At 40.3% G+C, this 17,424-nt stretch overlaps 2 protein-coding genes, 1 long non-coding RNA gene, 1 other non-coding gene and 1 pseudogene across 6 annotated transcripts; 4 read left to right on the forward strand and 1 right to left on the reverse strand.

The window, feature by feature from the left end:
- Window positions 1-301: 301 nt before the first annotated feature.
- On the forward strand, window positions 302-912 carry LOC148915833 (uncharacterized). The gene is made up of 3 exons (XR_016127854.1): window positions 302-466; window positions 568-641; window positions 720-912. It is a non-coding gene; the product is annotated as an uncharacterized LOC148915833 (long non-coding RNA).
- A 625-nt stretch (window positions 913-1,537) lies between these two features.
- On the forward strand, window positions 1,538-7,297 carry LOC103336242 (protein LIKE COV 2). 2 transcript variants are annotated; one of them, XM_089054362.1, is made up of 7 exons: window positions 1,538-1,870; window positions 2,755-2,807; window positions 2,936-3,045; window positions 3,598-3,765; window positions 4,496-4,593; window positions 4,910-5,036; window positions 6,846-7,297. In XM_089054362.1, exons 1-7 carry the CDS (start codon window positions 1,769-1,771, stop codon window positions 6,860-6,862), a joined length of 675 nt encoding a protein of 224 aa, XP_088910488.1. In that variant the 5' UTR covers window positions 1,538-1,768; the 3' UTR covers window positions 6,863-7,297. The 2 variants fall into 2 exon arrangements, with proteins under 2 accessions (XP_088910488.1, XP_008237506.1); XM_008239284.3 differs by having other exon boundaries at window positions 1,542-1,870; window positions 6,811-7,297.
- A 279-nt stretch (window positions 7,298-7,576) lies between these two features.
- On the forward strand, window positions 7,577-7,650 carry TRNAN-GUU (transfer RNA asparagine (anticodon GUU)). Its single transcript has one exon. It is a non-coding gene; the product is annotated as a tRNA-Asn (tRNA).
- A 205-nt stretch (window positions 7,651-7,855) lies between these two features.
- Window positions 7,856-11,690, reverse strand: LOC148915834 (disease resistance-like protein DSC1; annotated as a pseudogene). Its single transcript, XR_016127853.1, has 4 exons — window positions 10,750-11,690; window positions 9,492-10,635; window positions 9,104-9,404; window positions 7,856-8,998 (listed from the first exon to the last, which is right to left on the reverse strand). The product of XR_016127853.1 is annotated as a disease resistance-like protein DSC1 (transcript).
- A 266-nt stretch (window positions 11,691-11,956) lies between these two features.
- On the forward strand, window positions 11,957-14,774 carry LOC148915835 (uncharacterized). Its single transcript, XM_089055002.1, has 3 exons — window positions 11,957-12,845; window positions 12,936-13,087; window positions 13,279-14,774. Exons 1-3 carry the CDS (start codon window positions 11,957-11,959, stop codon window positions 13,696-13,698), a joined length of 1,461 nt encoding a protein of 486 aa, XP_088911128.1. The 3' UTR covers window positions 13,699-14,774.
- The last annotated feature ends 2,650 nt before the right edge of the window (window positions 14,775-17,424 follow it).

Raw genomic sequence — 17,424 nt, forward strand, 5'->3', positions numbered from 1 at the left:
TACTAGTACTACCAATGAGAGTGGTGGTAGTACTAACAATGAAACCGACTCTTCTTTGGTTTTTGGAGGTCGTAAGCGAAAAACCATGATGAAAAAGTGGAAAAAAATTCAACAAGAGAGTGAGAATGTGGTTATAACACATGAAGTGGATAGGTACTTGTTGGATCCACTTGAATCCATTGATGAGGAGTTTGATATACTAGGGTGGTGGAGAATAAATGGGCTCAAGTATCCTACTTTGGCATCAATTGCAAAGGATGTGCTTGCAATCCCTACTTCCACAATAGCTTCGAGTCTTGTTTTAGCACAAGTGGGAGAATGATTGACTCGTTTCGAAGCTCATTGTCTCCTAGGATGGTTGAGGCTTTGATTTGCTCTCAAAATTGGATAAGGTCCGAAGATATATCTTCATTGCAATATGTGCCAAGCATTGAGGAGATGGAGTTCTATGAATCAATTGAAATGGGTAATATTTTCATTTATATAAGTATATTTGAATATGATTTTGTTCTTATTTTTATGTGTTCTAACTCAAATAGGTTTGATTTATTTTATTATATTTTGTAGAAATGGGGAGTAAAACATCCACGACAAATTTGAATAAGACTCTCCTTCTTAGTGTGATTAAGATATGTTGGAAGGTAGTTTTCTTGCATCTTATGTTAATTATGATTTGTTGATGGTGAAATTTTGTGTTAATTCTTTTAAATGTTGTGCAGATTACTTTGTTAATGCTTTTGGAAGAATGGATGCAGCAGATTTTTTGCAAGGACATTATCTTCATGTGTATTTTTGTGATGGGTTGTAATATTTAATTTCATAAGTTTAATTTGGTATTTGTATTATTTTTTGTAATGGTTTGTAAGAAATTATATTTCTTTTCCTTGGTTGGTTGGTTGAATGTGTGTGTGAGATTTATTTAGTTTAAAAACTTAGATTGGAGTGATGGATTTTTATAGGTTAAATTTACATAATTTCAGGTTTTGAATGTGAGATTTATTTAGTTTAGAAACTTAGATTGGAATTATGGATTTTTATAGGTTGAATTTACATAATTTCAGGTTTTGAAAATGAAGTAAAAAGTGTTTTGGGCTTGATCATGAGAATTGAATAGGTTTTGGCAATTTGACAACAAAAAAAGGGTTTTGGGCTGAAAGTGAATCTGATTTGGGCTTTGTTTTGCTAAAAAAATTTGATTTGGGCTTTTTTTTTTCGCTGAAAATAAATACAATTTGGGCTTTTTAAAATGGTAAAAATGGGCTCAGGCCCAAACCGAACAAAACGGAACCGACAGAACCGAGCCCATTTCCGATTCTACTATTTTCGGGTTTCTCTCTAACCCAACCAGAACTGAGCTCTTCTGTTTGGCCATGGGTCGCCAAATTTTGACCCGACCCGAACCGTGCCCAGGGCTAGTGTATCCTTCATTTGAGTCTTGCGTCTTTATTTGAGACTTACGTGTACATAAACATTGTGTCTGCGAAGAGAATAGTAGTGTAGTTGTGATTATTGCCTTTTTATCATTTGAGCTACAGCCCCTCGCTCAGAAACAATTACAGTTAAACTTGTTAAACCGTCTTAGGTATAGAGGTTATCCCCGCAGCCAAACAGGGGGAGCAACTGCAGGGTCTTTACCCGGAGAGGACACGGAACAGAAGGCCTGGGAAGAGTCTGAGTCCACACAAACTGCGATCTGTGTCTCCCCCTCTCCTACGAGTCTCCCTCTCTGTTTACGTTGGTCTGTAACTGGAAGTAACTGCGAAGCCGAATGGCGGAAGCTAAAGAGTCCACGTCGAGTCCGCTGGCGCTAGCCGACTCAGAAGATGTTCCCAAGTCTCCTCCAAGCTCCCCCAACTCCTCCACTCGCGAGGTCTGTCTGTCTATTACTCTCTCAACCCTCAACCTCTCTATCACTATAGAAAAATATCTTCCCAATTCGGAAATCTATGAAGTTTGGGGATTTAATTAAGTGAGAAAAAATGATTGTGAATTTGAACAACCATAATGAGTTTATGTTTATGTATTTATGTTAGTGGAACTTGGCTGATCTCTTAATTGGTCTTCCTGTTTGTGAAGTTAATAGTTGAATGCTGAATTTTTCCCAATTAGCTTTTGGAGGCTCTGGAGCTATGAGATGCTTGGAGAAAAATAGAGAAATTAGGGGCTCTGTATAAAACATGGGTATAATTACTTGGGTAGCTCCCTTGGAGGTTGTTATGATGGTAAAAGATTACCATAAACAAGAATGGATGTCAATACACAAAGCTCATTTTGAGCTCTAAATAAACTAGAAATGATATAGTCTTTGAGCAATGGATCTGCAGAGCACCTCAAAATATAAAGAAGTATCGCTAATTTCTCCATACTCGTTCCAAGCTTGAAGTACCATTTGTGCAAATATATTATGTTCTGAGAACCTTTAAAGATAATAAATTAAAAACTAAAACCAAAATGTTAATAAATTATGGTGCAAAGTAGGTTTTGTATCAAGTGGTTTCACGCACTTATGTTAGTCTTTTCCTGCATCTAGTCCTATTTACAGTCATTATTTACTGAAATTCTCTCTCTCTCTCTCTCATGGACAAGTCAGTCATGCTGGAGACATTAGCTACTGCAGAGCACTACCCTATTGGTTCTGTTAGTGCAAGAGAAATTTTTTTTATTGAGTTATTTTGTTTATTATTTGGCAATGCATATAGCTTACAAAACAATTCTTGTTCCTGCTGTACTGCTTTGACCCTTGAATTTCATCAGGCATGCTATGCAGTGCTCCAGAGTTGGGTCTCAAAGAAATTCATGACCGGATGGTAATGAGCATAATTTGGGTCTGATTGTTTTTTCTTGCATTTGTTTTCTCCTCTAGCTTTTTCATGATTTTATGATTCGTATATCTCGTTTGATTTTAACAATATTAGGTTGAATTGTAAAATTGCAGCATGGTTCTCTTTCCTGTCGCTGTTACATTCTTCATCACTTGGTGGTTTGTTCAGTTTGTGGATGGTTTCTTCAGTCCAATATATGCCAGGCTTGGGGTTAGCATATTTGGTATGACTCAAAAGCACCAAATTGATGTTTACTTTGGGTATGCAATGACTAATTCTTAATGAAGTTGAAAGTGATGTGTGCATTTCTAGTAATAATATATGGATTGTACTTGAATAGATTTTTTGGAAGTATCCAAGTAGTTCAAGTTGCAATCACTATCCAAATTTGATATGGAGGGAGCTGGATAAACAAATATTAGTATGGGAGAACGAGGAAGAAAAGTAGATGAAGGTCATTGTGAATCACCAAACCTCCTCATTACCATATTTGGGGTAACCGTTTTAGTGGTGGCAAAGCATAGATTATTACTTCTTAATGTAGGGAAAATTTATGTAAAGAGGACTACCTTTAATCTTTTTGGTTATATCTGAAGTTTCAAAGTGTTCTAAGCAGAAATCATATCTGAAGTATAAGTTCATACTGAGTTCTTCTGGATAATATAATTAATTGTTCGTCAATTTCATCATGGGTGGTTAATTGCCAGATCTCTGAGCAGAAATCATATGTTTTTGTATGCTTCAACATTGAATACTTCTTTTTTTATTGTTGCAGGCCTGGGATTTGTCACATCCCTTGCCTTTATATTCTTAGTCGGTATATTTGCTTCATCATGGATGGGTGCAACAGTTTTCTGGATTGGGGAATGGTTCATAAAACGAATGCCCTTTATGAAGCACATATACTCAGCCTCCAAACAAATTAGCTCTGCAATCTCTCCAGGTAATTGCCGCTATTTCAATATCTAGGTCCTTTTTTTTACCTCTTTTTAAACTGTTTGTATGGCTGCGTCCTTATTATCTTAGGTTTTATGTTTTCTCTTATCAAATCTGGGGCTATAAAGGAGCCAAGCCACTTGCAAGCATGTAGGTCTCACATGAGTTGAGGCTAGACCTGAGCTGAAATTTTTAACAAATGAATCAAGCCAAGCCCAGAAATTGGTTGGTTGGTTTATTAGGCTCACCAACCTATCTAAAATGTCTCTTGGTGTGATTTTAGTTTAGGTCAAGCCACTAGGAACGTATACCATATAAGGCTTTTGGTAAATTCTGTTGTTTGATTTTAACTCACTTCTTATGTGGGCTTCCATTACGCTGTTTGGTTTAAGTTGAATAATCGCATGAACGTGAAATATAATTCCCCTATTTGAAGTAAACTACTGATCCGTATTGTTGCCATTGTAAACCAAAAGTTAAGTGATGAGCACACACATGCAATGGCCTTCCACTTCCAGGAAAATTGTTTTATTTTATACCATTTGGTGCTATCTAGGTTGAACATTTCCTGTCCTGAGCTAGTGGAAGTTTCTGGTGCCCTGTTGCTTGTGAGTGGATGCTATGGTGCATGTTATAATTGGTGTATTTCTGACATGGAATTCATTCAATGTTTGTCTATTATTTTTCTCCATTTTAGATTTAATAGTCAGAAATAATTCTCTCTCTCTTTGTGACAGACCAAAATACCACTGCATTTAAAGAGGTTGCAATTATCCGTCATCCTCGGCTTGGTGAATACGCATTCGGTTTTATCACATCATCTGTAACCCTTCAGGTATGTTTCAATATTCTATTTATTAAAATGTTTGGTTTGGATTTGGAAGAAGCAGATTTAGTTTGTATGTTAGATTGTTTTGTCCCAAGTTCTACCTTGCTGAGTTGTTTTCTACTTAATTTTAGAATCAGATGATGGCTTATATTGTTTGGTAATGAATGGGTGAGGAATAACTATCATAACAGCTATTACCGGATTCCCTCCAAAACCAGGTTGGAGGGATGATGTACCTTTTGGACGTTGGTTTAGTTTATATTGGATTTTCTTATAATGACCATGTACCTTTTGGATCTGATTATTGGTGGTTTGACTACAGAGGGATGATGGAGATGAGGAGTTGTGTAGTGTTTATGTCCCAACAAACCATCTATACATTGGTGATATTTTTCTTGTCAATTCTGAAGAGATCATACGGCCAAATTTGTCCGTGCGGGAAGGGATAGGTTTGTTTCCTCTTTCGTGTGGATGCACCATATATTATATATATGTTTCAGTCATGGACGCGATCGTTTCGCATACAATCTGTTTTACCTTATGACTTTTCTAAAATTTATAGACAAAAAGAGAAAATGGGTCCCTAATATAATAGCTCCTGGAGATGTTGAGAACCTGTATACATTATAACCGGGGAATCCTATGTTTAACGTTAATGGGCCAGTGCAACAGCTAATGGGGTTTATGCAAAAGTAAAACAAAAAGATTAATGGTTCTTCAGCAAAGAAAGAAACAAATAAAGGTTGATGGATAAATATTTATTGGCTATGATTTTCGGATGTTCTACAGGTTTAGCAGACGCGCTTCTAATTCTGGTAGTAAAGTAGCATACAAAATTAACCTAAACAGGAATAAAGTTGACAAAACTCATAGCTTTAGCTCAAGTGGCATTCTGTGGGACGGGCAACCCAGGTTTTAGATTCAAGTCTTGATGTAAGCTAAAGAATGTCCTGTTAGTTCTTGTAGAAAGAGTTCAAGAATGATTTCATAAAAACCCCTGCTTATGGAGCTCTTAGTTTCTTCAAATACAAGGATGCCAAATCCTGGCTAGCTTTTGTCTGTCTCCTCATGATTGTGCACTAAGACTCTGGCTTCACCTTGTTTTTGTTGGAGGCTTGGCAATGAAAACTGCTATTCTTAGTGGCTGTTAAATAAAGAACTAACTACCATTTATTTAATACCAATTGAGGAGGAAAATATTGTTCACTAGAAACTTTTTGCATAGACTAGTATGATACAAATATTATTTAACTTGTCCTGTTTATACCATATGCATATACATATATATAGACTAATACAAAATTGAACACTTCAAACACTTAGTAGATTCTGATTTATGTTTCAAGAGGTTTGATATGTTTATATGTTCAGTGTTTTCTTTTTTATATTTCTGAAGTGTTCGCATTAACGGATTAGTTCAAATGCACCCTCAATTTTAAATCTTGAACCTTGGTGAACTATACAAAACTTAGATTGACAATTTAATGAAAACACGTGAATAAGCACTGATGCCTATCTACATAATTGACTGAGATTTCCTAAGTGGCATTAAGTATATTGAGAAGATAGCTTGGCTTTTATGGAATTAGGTCACTGAGGGACAACAAATCATAAGAAGTTTGGTTGAAATAGTTTTGAATTTTTACTGGGTTGTCAGTGTAAGTATTATGATGTATGAGTCTGTTTCCTCATATTCTGGTGTTTCATCAAAAGCCAATTGTTCCATGGAAGTTCCTTGATGGCTCTTTCAGATAGAAATAGTTCTCTTTGTCGGTCAAGTGTTTAAAGAGGTAGGTGTAAATTGAAAAGTAATCAGTTTAAGGTGTTGTATGCTAGAAAATAAACAAAAATAATAATTGCATTCTTGGTCCTTTATCCTTGATTTGATTCAGTGGAGGAAATTCAGTTTCAGGTATTTTGCTGTATATTAAACATGGCTTTGTATTTCAATGTGATTGAATGCTTTTTCACACAGATCCCATTACTTGGTGGATTTTTTCTTTGCACAGCTTGCCATTATGCTTAACTTTGCATTTACTGAATCCTTTCACTTCTTCGGGTGAAAAACAAAATTAATTTTACTTGGCAGTTAACCACGGATGATTGCGATTAGTATATTTTTTTTTCCTAGAGAAATCTTCAAGACCTTTTTGTTGAGTAGCACTTGTGGCAAATGGTTTATTATTGCATGATGGTTTGACAATATTTCTCCCTGAAATGCAGAGATCATAATTTCAGTTGGTATGACGATGCCACAGGTGATATCTCCAATTGAAAGGATTCCTCCTCGTCAAAATGATAGGATACCGTTGAACAGAATGGTGTCCCTGTAAAAACAAATGATCTGGAGGCTTATAGGGCAGGTGCAGACGCACACAATATGGCGTTTCTGATATGGATCCCAGCAGTTGTGCGTGATAAGATAGAATACTGCTAGACATGAGAAAAGCTAGAGTACCGTGAGACCTGAGGAACTTTAAGTTGTTCTTTGATTCTTGGCTGGGGTTGCCAATCGAATTTCATTCCTGCCATTGTATGTGTTATGTAGGTTACCTAATGTTGTATGTTGAGCACTCTTTTTCAATGCTATGATGTATATTCAGTGTATTTTCTTTTTATTTCTTTGTCTCTTTTTCTTTGTAAAGGGAATATACAGCTGCAGCACTGCTGTTATATGTTTATTACTCTGCCCCTCAAAGTTCCATCTAAATTACTCTGGTCCGGTTGACTTTACACTGAATTGATGCCATATCTTCTTCAGCTGGCAGTGTTTGATATAAATAACTAAAACTATTTCTGGAGAAGCACCTACTAGGTGTTACTTCAAGAAGCACTTTCAAGTGCTTTGAATTGAAGCTTAGATTTTAACAAAGATTTGGTAATAAAAGCGCCTTTGCAATCGAAAGCGGATGGATGAGCTCAGGCTCTATACGTGAAAAATACGACGCGATTAATTCTTGTATGAAACTTTGTGCATAATTACCAATCAGCTGGAGTAGCTCAGCTGGTTAGAGCGTGTGGCTGTTAACCACAAGGTCGAAGGTTCAATCCCTTCCTCTAGCGATATGTTCTAATATTCAATTCATTTTTTTCCTTTTTCTTAAAACAGTTTTTACTGCTTTGTCTTTTGCTGTTTATTTTCCTCTTACTAGTTTAGCCATTTGGTGGCTGAACAAGCTGCTCTGCCATTATTACTGAGGTTGTGTTGCGTCCAAACCTTCGGCATGTTCACTTACCATTACTTGTAAATAAACGTGCAGTTAATCTCTCTCTCAAAAGTCCTATTTATACCTTAAGGGTTTGTTTGGTCGCTAGTATTGGATTGGATATAATAACTCTCTATATTTCAAGCATGTTAAAGGAAGAAATGAAAAGACACTGTCTTCAATGACGTGCAGCCGTGTGCTTCAAGACAAAATAAGGCCGGGAGCTCCGGTAAAGACTGAAGCTCTGTTTGATGCTTGTAGGTATGCTCTCAATCATGCTTCCAAACTTTATCAATGAGCTTAAGCAAATGAGGCGATCAGGTATTTCTAATATACCGCTGTAACTGAGGTCTAGGTCTTCTAAACAGCTAAAACAGGAAAGAGGCAACTTTTGTGAAGTTTCAAACAGCCACCAAGCTTGAGAATGTCAAGACAGCTTAAATTGTAGATGCTGTTTGGGACAAAATCAAGGTTTTTGCACCCAGGGAGCTCTAATGTCATCAGACGGGATAGATTTTGGATTGAAGAGGGTAGCTTTTTAACTGCTGTTCTTGCCAAACTCAGAGAGTGCAGTTCTTTCGTAGGCTCCAAGATTTCTGGGAAGTATTCTAATGCGGTGCAATCAGTGAGACGTAGTCTCCCAAGACATTTCAACTTACAAATTGTCACTGGGAGAGTCACAAGCCTTTTGCAGTATTTCAATTCAATAGAGGTGAGACTAAAGAGACGCTCGATTGATGAGGGCAATACCTCTATTGCTGATCCACTCAAATCTAACCTTGTCATATTGGAGGGAAGCTCCGTAAAGTTGACAAGAGATGAGCAGCCTTGTAGAGTAAAATCACTGGAGCATTTTAGCTTACAACCGTTGCTTGGAAGGTTCTTAAGATGCAGACAATGTCCAATATGATGGACATCAAGTTTTTCACTAGACCAAACTGATGAAGGCAATTCCTCTTTGCAGTCCAAGCTAACATTGAAGTTTCCATATTGCATGGCATATCCGGAAGATATTTGAGTTTCGTACAGAAACTAAGTTCAAGAGAAGTAAGCTTGTCCATATATTGAAAATAACAAGGAATTTGAACCAAACTTGTACAGAACAAAAGATTTATACTCTCAATTTGGTGACTGTGAGAGAGATCAGGAACTTCGGTCAAATGCTCGGAAAAACTAAGATCGATCTCTATCAAGTTCACAAGATTCTGTAACAAAATAAATAGAATTAATAGAAAGAAGTAATAACTTTCCAGACAACGTTATACATGTATTTTTTTTTAAAAAAGAATTAACAGAATAAGCATATATACCTGGCCATTCTCCCAAAGTTGCTCAACTGGGCTGTGGGGCATCCGAAGCTCAACAAGATTTTCTGGAAAAAAACTTTGATGGCAAAGTTTTCAAAGGGTATCCCTCCCAGTGAAGATAACGAAGAGTATCGGGAAGATACTGAGGACCTTGAGAAAGGTATAATTTGCCATACTTGTCATTGCTAGAATTATATATCTTTAGCAATCTTAGATTGTACATCTTTTTCAAGGCTTTACGACTCAAGTGTAGCTCTTTAATCTCAGATATGTTAAAGAATATGACTTGAACTTTTGCTGTTCCCTGACAACCAAGAGCAAAGTATAAATGAGAATACAACATACAATGAAATTTGAATCACTGAAAAATACATTTTTAGACATACGTGACCTGTTCATCATGTCTTCTCACAGAAAGTTCATATTTTCTTCCCATCTTATTTTCCAATACATGTTTGACATCCTCTGCAATCCACAACCTGCTGCATTTTCCTGGATTTTCAATACATTGTTCACGAACAATTGCTTGACCCATTTCTTGTAGCAAATTATGCATCTCTAGGCAGTTACGTTCTGAAATTGATATGAGAGACATATCAATGAGAACTCTAATTCCTGTCTGAAAGCAACCATGAACATCTGACATTCTTTTTGCATATAAATCAACATCCATCCCTTTATAAAAGCATGCTATATCAAGAAATATCTCCTTCTCATTTTCTTCTAATCCATCATTACTTAGTCTCAACACATACTGAATTTCTTTTCTTGGAATTTTTTTCAATTTGTTCCATTCATCTTCCCAATCTTCTTTGCTCTTGCAATGAAGGAACGAGGAACCCAAAATTTTAAGAGCTAATGGATTGCCATCAGCATAATCTAAAACCACTTTCGACAACTCTGCATAATTTGTTGCAGGAGAGTTACTTATGAAAGCATTCAAATGTAAGAGCTGAAGAGCCTCATCAAAACATAATCTCTTAATCTTATGTATATTCTCATCATCAACCCTTTCCTTAAGTAGGCGCCCATCTCTAGCTGTAATGGTAATTCTACTTCTGGGGCCAAACTGGTCCTGATCTCCAGCTAAAAGTTCTAGTTGGTTTAGATTGTTCACATCATCGAGGACAATGAGGACCTTTGTACAGGCAAGCCTCTCTCCAACAAAATTTGATCCCACAGATGGAGTCTCAATGTTTAGATTTTCTTCCTCTAATAACATACGAAGAAGTTTATTTCGCAACTGATTTAGTCCATGACTTTCTGATTCCTCCCTTACATTTGCAAGAAAACAACAAGCCTTGAACTTAGTAGAGAGTCTGTTAAACACAGCACCGGCAAGGGTGGTCTTGCCAATACCAGGCATGCCCCAAATACCTACATAGCAAAGATCCCGTGAATGAATGCACAATAACGATTCAATTTGCTCAATTTTTCTTTCAATTCCAACCAGGCCCTTTAAATCACATGACGATTTCCGATCCAATTTGGTTAAAATATCTTTCACAACTCTATCAACTAAAAGGTTCTCCCTCCTGTTAATATATGATTATGAAGGACAAACAATAATTAGTAAGTCTGCCATCTTGTATTAATAATAAATATAACGGTCACAAGTGAAAATTAAGACAATTAACAGAGTTAGTTACCAAGTTCCTTTTGAATTGACTGGCTGCTTTCGTCAAAGCATTGTTCCAATTGAGCACCTTGTCGATACTGTCCTTGAAACGTTCTTCAAGTTGAGCAAAGGCATCTGCATAACTCCCCTGCTGTTTTCTTACATCTGATGGATCGATGCCCTAAAAGATCGGCATAACAATCTGTCCATATTTTTCCATGCATCCCAGTATATGCAAAAGCTCATTCAAACACCATAGGGAAGAAGCATAGTTCTTCGAGAAAATGATCACCGAAAGCTTTGATTTTTCGATTGCTTCAAGAAGGGCAGGTCCAATTTCGTCTCCTCTCTCAAGTTTATAATCTATGTAGGTCACAATTTTCTTCCGAAGTAAAGCAGCATGAAGATGGCTGGTAAAGATATTGCGGGTGTCAACTGAAACTAAGAAACACATCGTACTTTTCTTGAGGAGGGATAGCAGCAGCAGCCGAACAAGAAGCAGCCATACTCATGACCTACAAATCTACGCACACTGACAAACACATTATATATATTCAAAACAAGACGAAGCACATTAGCGAAGCTAGCTTATAATGGCTTAATTATTATACTTGAATAGAAATATCAGACCAAAAAATCTGCACACATTAACCATTTCTTTATAATAGAGATGAAACTAGCACTTCATAAGGCAATAAGTCAGAGACATTACCAACTACAAGGTGGATATAAATCAGTGGGATCACCTCCAGAGCAAGAAAGACGTTGCAGACACAGAGATTAATTGCCTTTATTCGGAATGCTTGATTTGATCCGAAGAAAAATACATATCCAAACTTCATTTCTTATGGTTAAATTTGATAAAATAATGCAGAAAGTACAAAAGCTCCAGGAAATTCATGGCAGGTTCTTTGACTACTTGTCATCCGGGAACATGACCGACAAGCCACTGAATTGGCTTCCCATCTGATGGAACCCCTGGTCCTCATGGACGAATGCCTTACCATTATGCTTTCCTCCAAGGCCACTTTAGCCATTCTATCATTTTTGATTAGCTGTTCACCTGTTCATACGTGGCAGCCTACAGGCTGGCCCTAGCAACCTCATGTATAAAATGCTATTGCATCAATGAGAAAGGATATGGAACTTTGCCAAATACTTATTTTGTCTGTTTCCTTCTATCTGTTTTGCAATACACTGTGCTGGTACCTATCATTGGTATCAGAGCCACCACGACAATGGGCAGTCCTGTGGCCAGCTCCCCCCCTTCCATTCCTGCCATCGAATTAGAGGTGGATTTACACCGCGAGCAAATTCTAGAGGTCCAGCAAAACCTTTCCTCTCTCCAGGTTTCCTTTGGCAAGGCTCTTGAGAACCTTACCCAGCAACAATCCTCCTTCCAACAAACCCTTTTAGACGCTGTTCATCGCCTCCCACCCTCATCCCAAACCCTCCCTCCCATCACCACCGCACCCCCCATCTCCTTCGGCTCCGTTCGTCCCCCACCTTCCCAGCACTCACCACAGGTTTCTTCGCACGCTTCTTCCTCTTCCCAACCTTTCCATCATCGCATCTTTTCCCCTCATACCTCCCCTCCCTCCGCCATTTTTACCACACCACCCCCTTACACCCACGCCTACACTACCCAACCCCCATCCACCCATGCCTACACTACCCAACCCCTTTTTTCCCACGTCCCCATCACCCAGCTTGTTCCCCCACCCCTGTTCAACACCAACCCCCCATACACTTCTCACCGCCTATACCAGACCACAGCCACGGCTTCTCCACACACCCCAAAAATCGACCTTTACCGTTTTACTGGAAAGGACCCCTACGCTTGGCTGACCACTGCGGAGCGCTACTTAGATCTCCATGAGATCCCTCCCCATTTACATGTTAAAGTTGCTGCCGTACACTTGATTGATGACGCCGCCCTATGGATGCGATGGTTTGAGACCCGTTTTCCAAATCCATCCTGGACCTCATTTTCCGAAGCCTTACTGGCTCACTTCGGTTATGGTGACCCCTTGGACTTTAACTCCGCTCTCTCCCACATCCAACAGATTGGCACTCTCGACGAATACAACGCCGAATTTACAAAACTTTCGTGCCGCGCCCTTGGTGGTCGGCGACCAGCTTAAAGGCGTGTATGTGGGCGGCTTGACCACCGAGCCGTGATAACGTTCGATTCACCATCCGGCGAATCGAATACAGCCAAACGATTGGCCCGAGCCTTTGATAATCGTCGGAAGTCAACACGCATCCGGTTTACGACCATTTTCTCCGCGTTTCTCTCGGAGCAAGCTCTCGCCCTCCGGATTGCCACCGGCCGACAACGCCATCATTACCTCGACACCCACCCATTCGTAGGCTCTCTCGGCCGAGGTCGGGACCGGCGTGAAAAAATCTCGCTTCAGTGATGAACCTTTCCGGGCGGTCATCGCCGCAAGCGACCTCAACTCCTCATGATTGATGCGGATTGGGGCGTTTACGATGACTCCTTCGAGGAAGCCATTACCTTCGAAGTCGAACATGGCACACCCACGATTACCCCTAGCCACGAGGAGTCGAACCTTCTCTGACCATCCATGCGCTCACAGGTTCTCCGTGTACACGCACAATGCGCCTTCAAGGCTCCATTGGCAAAATGGGCCTCACGGTTTTTATAGACACCGGCTCCACCCATAATCTATTAAACCCACATATTGCCAAACGATTGGGCCTCACTATTGACTCTTCTCAACCCCCCAAGCGAATCCAGGTTGCCAATAATGATATCATTGAGACCAAGGGCTTCGTTTCTCAGGTCGAGTATCTCTACAGGATTATACACTTGTTACGGATTGCTATTTGCATGCTGTCTCCGGGTGCGATCTTATTTTGGGTGCTGATTGGCTCGACACATTGGGCTTTATCGGTTGGAATTTTAAGAAAAAAATCATGGTATTCAAAGTGGATGGCGAAATCCATCGGTTAGTGGGTCAAACCAAAACTGAGGCCTCCTTGGTGGACTGTCATGTGATGACCCAGCTCTTAGCTCAGAACGATCGGCGTTCTTGCTCAATTGGTCTCTGTTGCAGACTCTGCAACTTCTAATTCACCCCCTGCCTCAGTTCAACCTCTCTTATCACAGTTCGCTGATCTCTTCACTACTCCGACAGGCCTTCCTCCTCAACGCAAAATTGACCATCGCATTCCCTTGATGCACGGTACTCAGCCGGTGAACGTGCGCCCATATCGCTATCCCCATTTCCAAAAAACTGAAATTGAAGCTTTGGTAAGAGAAATGCTCCGGGCTGGCGTTGTACAACCCAGTTGCAGCCCTTATTCCTCCCCTGTACTGCTTGTTAAAAAAAAGGATGGATCATGGCGTCTTTGTGTAGATTATCGCGCTTTGAATCATGCCACTATTAAGGATCGATTTCCGATTCCCGTCGTCGATGAACTTTTGGATGAGCTTCATGGTGCTACAGTTTTCTCTAAATTGGATATGCGATCGGGTTATCACCAAATCCGTATGCATTCGGATGACGTTCAAAAGACTGCATTTCGCACACACGAGGGCCATTACGAATTCCTCGTCATGCCTTTCGGCCTCTCCAACGCCCCGTCGACTTTTCAATCCTTGATGAACAATATTTTTCGGCCGTTTCTTCGCAAATTTGTCCTGGTATTTTTTGACGACATCCTCATTTACAGCACCTCATTGACTGATCATTTGACACATTTAACTGCAGTCTTCACTTGTCTTGCGTGATCATGGCCTAAAATTGAAGCTTTCCAAGTGTGACTTTGCTCAACCCTCCATGAGCTACTTAGGCCACGTCCTCTCTGCTGCAGGTGTCGCAGTCGACCCCAAAAAGATCCATTGCATTCAAGAGTGGCCCCATCCCAAGACCCTCAAAGCGCTGCGCGGCTTCCTTGGCATCACAGGTTACTATCGGAAGTTTGTCCGTCATTATGGTCTTCTAGCCAAACCTCTAACAGATATGTTGAAGCATGACAGTTTCTCTTGGACCCCAAGTTCTACCCACGCGTTCACAGCCCTCAAGCAGCCCCGCCACAACTCGATCCTTGCTCTGCCCGATTTCACACAACCTTTTGTTTTGGAATGCGATGCTTCTAACACAGGCATTGGTGCTGTGCTGTCCCAAAACCATCACCCCATCGCTTACCTCAGGCAAGCCCCTTTCCTTACGTCATCAATCCTTGTCCACATACGAAAAAGAAATGATGGCCATCCTTTTTGCGGTGGAAAAATGGCGGCCGTACCTCATCGGTTCCCACTTCAAAATCATCACCGATCACCAAACCTTGCGACACCTTCACGATCAACGCATTACCACACCTGCACAACACAAATGGCTCGCCAAGCTGCTGGGCTACAATTATACACTTGAATATCGGGCTGGAAGTTTGAATAAAGCCGCTGACGCTCTATCTCGTCAGTCCGAAGATGTTGCCCTTCTTGCTACCTCGCCCCAATATTTGATGGCATCATTGACATTCAAGCCCTTTATACGTCTGATCCTGATACGATTACCATTTTAAATGCTCTCAGTACCAACACAAAGGTGCCCGTTGGCTTCTCTTTTCAGAATCAACTCTTGTTATACCGGGATCGCATCTTTGTACCACGTACGTCCAACTGGCGCCTTAAGATTCTCACAGAGTTTCACTCCTCCCCTGTGGCAGGCCACTCCGGGTTTCTACGCACTTACAAACGTATTACTCGTTCATTTTTGTGGCCTGGAATTAAGAGAGATGTCAAACTCTTTGTTGCCTCGTGTGATATCTGCCAGAGAAACAACTATGAAGCGATCCGACCTCCTGGTCTCTTACAACCTCTTCAGGTTCCTCAAGGTGTATGGCAGGACATTTCCCTTGATTTTGTTGAAGGCCTCCCAAAGTCTGCTGGCAAGAATGCTTTATTAGTTGTTGTGGATCGACTAACAAAGTATGGCCATTTTATCCCGTTGACGCACCCGTTTACTGCTGCAAAAATTTCTGACATATTCATTAAGGAGATTTTTCGGCTCCATGGCATGCCAAAAACTATTGTCAGTGATCGTGATCCCGTGTTCATTTCCAATTTTTGGGACTCCTTCTTCACAGCTCGAGGAACGCAACTCTGCCGCAGATTCTTCCTACCACCCACAGAGTGATGGTGACTGAAGTTCTTAATCGCACAGTGGAACATTACTTACGCTGTTTTGTCGACGACAAACCCTCCACTTGGGTCCATTGGCTCCCATGGGCGGAATGGTGGTACAACACCACATTCCAAGCTGCCATCAAGATGAGTCCTTACCAAGCTCTCTACGGTGCTCCTCCTCCATCTGTTCCCAGTACCTTCAGGACACAAGCTTGGTTCAAGCAGTGGACCAGGACCTTACGACAGCGCGACCAGCTCCTCACTTCCCTTCGCACCAACATGCTCCAAGCTCAGAACCGCATGAAGCTCTATGCTGATCGACACCGCACTGAGCGTGAATTCAATGTTGGTGATTGGGTTTATTTGCGCATTCAACCTTACCGACAGACCTCTCTTGCTGCCCCACAAAATTTCAAGTTATCCCCCAAATACTATGGGCCATATCAGGTTGAAGCACGCATTGGCAAAGCGCCTATCGCCTCGCCTACCACCTTCCGCCAAAATTCACCTGTCTTTCATGTCTCCCTTTTAAAACTTAAACTGGGTCAGAACATTCTTCCCTCCCCGATCTTCCACCTCATTGCTTGGCAATGAATTCCAATGGCTGCCTGAATCAGTCCTTGACCGTCGTCTCATCAAACAACACAATTCTCCAGTTGTTCAATGGCTTATCAAATGGGTTGGTCTACCACAGGCCGACGCCACCTGGGAAATCGCAGATGACATTCTGGCTCGTTTTCCCTCCTTTATCGCATGAGGACATGCTCATTCTCAAGGGGGTAGGAATTGATGGAACCCCTGGTCCTCATGGACGAATGCCTTACCATTATGCTTTCCTCCAAGGCCACTTTAGCCATTCTATCATTTTTGATTAGCTGTTCACCTGTTCATACGTGGCAGCCTACAGGCTGGCCCTAGCAACCTCATGTATAAAATGCTATTGCATCAATGAGAAAGGATATGGAACTTTGCCAAATACTTATTTTGTCTGTTTCCTTCTATCTGTTTTGCAATACACTGTGCTGGTACCTATCACCATCAGGCTTTAAATTTTTTGTTTAAGAAAAGGAAATGAGATGGGAGTGTAAACTAATGAATTCCAAGCACTCTTGCAGCGTGAAATCGTGTTCTATAATAAACTAAACTAAAATAAATGGAAAACTCAGACTCAAGCTGGAGTTCTTTTTTTTTTTCTTTACCAAAAAAAAAAACAGAGAAGTTTTGAACAATTAGTCAAAGAACCCAATACAATATAAAGAATACAAAAGGAAAACAAATAAATAATAAATAAGAGTGATATCAGGCTTTTGTCATAAAAAAAAAAGGTGTGAATGAAGAACTTTTACCGGTACAAGATTTTCTAAACGGAAAAACAGACTTTTGCAACAGCAAGAAAAAAAAAAGTCCATAAGAATATTATGCATGTAGTACGAGTAACTTTAGTATGGTACAAATCCAGTGAAAATGATGTGCAGATACATTCTGTTGCCCGTTCTCAGAGGTTTCTTATACAAGCATTCGTGAAATCCGCTTTTCATGTCTACCGCA

This window comes from Prunus mume, linkage group LG6 (genome assembly GCF_029339155.1).
Source record: "Prunus mume cultivar Tortuosa linkage group LG6, ASM2933915v1, whole genome shotgun sequence".
Classification (NCBI taxonomy): Eukaryota; Viridiplantae; Streptophyta; class Magnoliopsida; order Rosales; family Rosaceae; genus Prunus; species Prunus mume.

Coding starts and splice junctions, on each gene's coding strand:
- LOC103336242 (XM_008239284.3), top strand. CDS start 1,769: ATGGCGGAAGCTAAAGAGTCCACGTCGAGTCCGCTGGCGCTAGCCGAC. Junction 1,871..2,754: donor CCAACTCCTCCACTCGCGAG/GTCTGTCTGTCT, acceptor GAATTTCATCAG/GCATGCTATGCAGTGCTCCA. Junction 2,808..2,935: donor AAGAAATTCATGACCGGATG/GTAATGAGCATA, acceptor GTAAAATTGCAG/CATGGTTCTCTTTCCTGTCG.
- LOC148915835 (XM_089055002.1), top strand. CDS start 11,957: ATGGGCAGTCCTGTGGCCAGCTCCCCCCCTTCCATTCCTGCCATCGAA. Junction 12,846..12,935: donor TTCGTGCCGCGCCCTTGGTG/GTCGGCGACCAG, acceptor AATCGAATACAG/CCAAACGATTGGCCCGAGCC. Junction 13,088..13,278: donor ACCTCGACACCCACCCATTC/GTAGGCTCTCTC, acceptor GATTACCCCTAG/CCACGAGGAGTCGAACCTTC.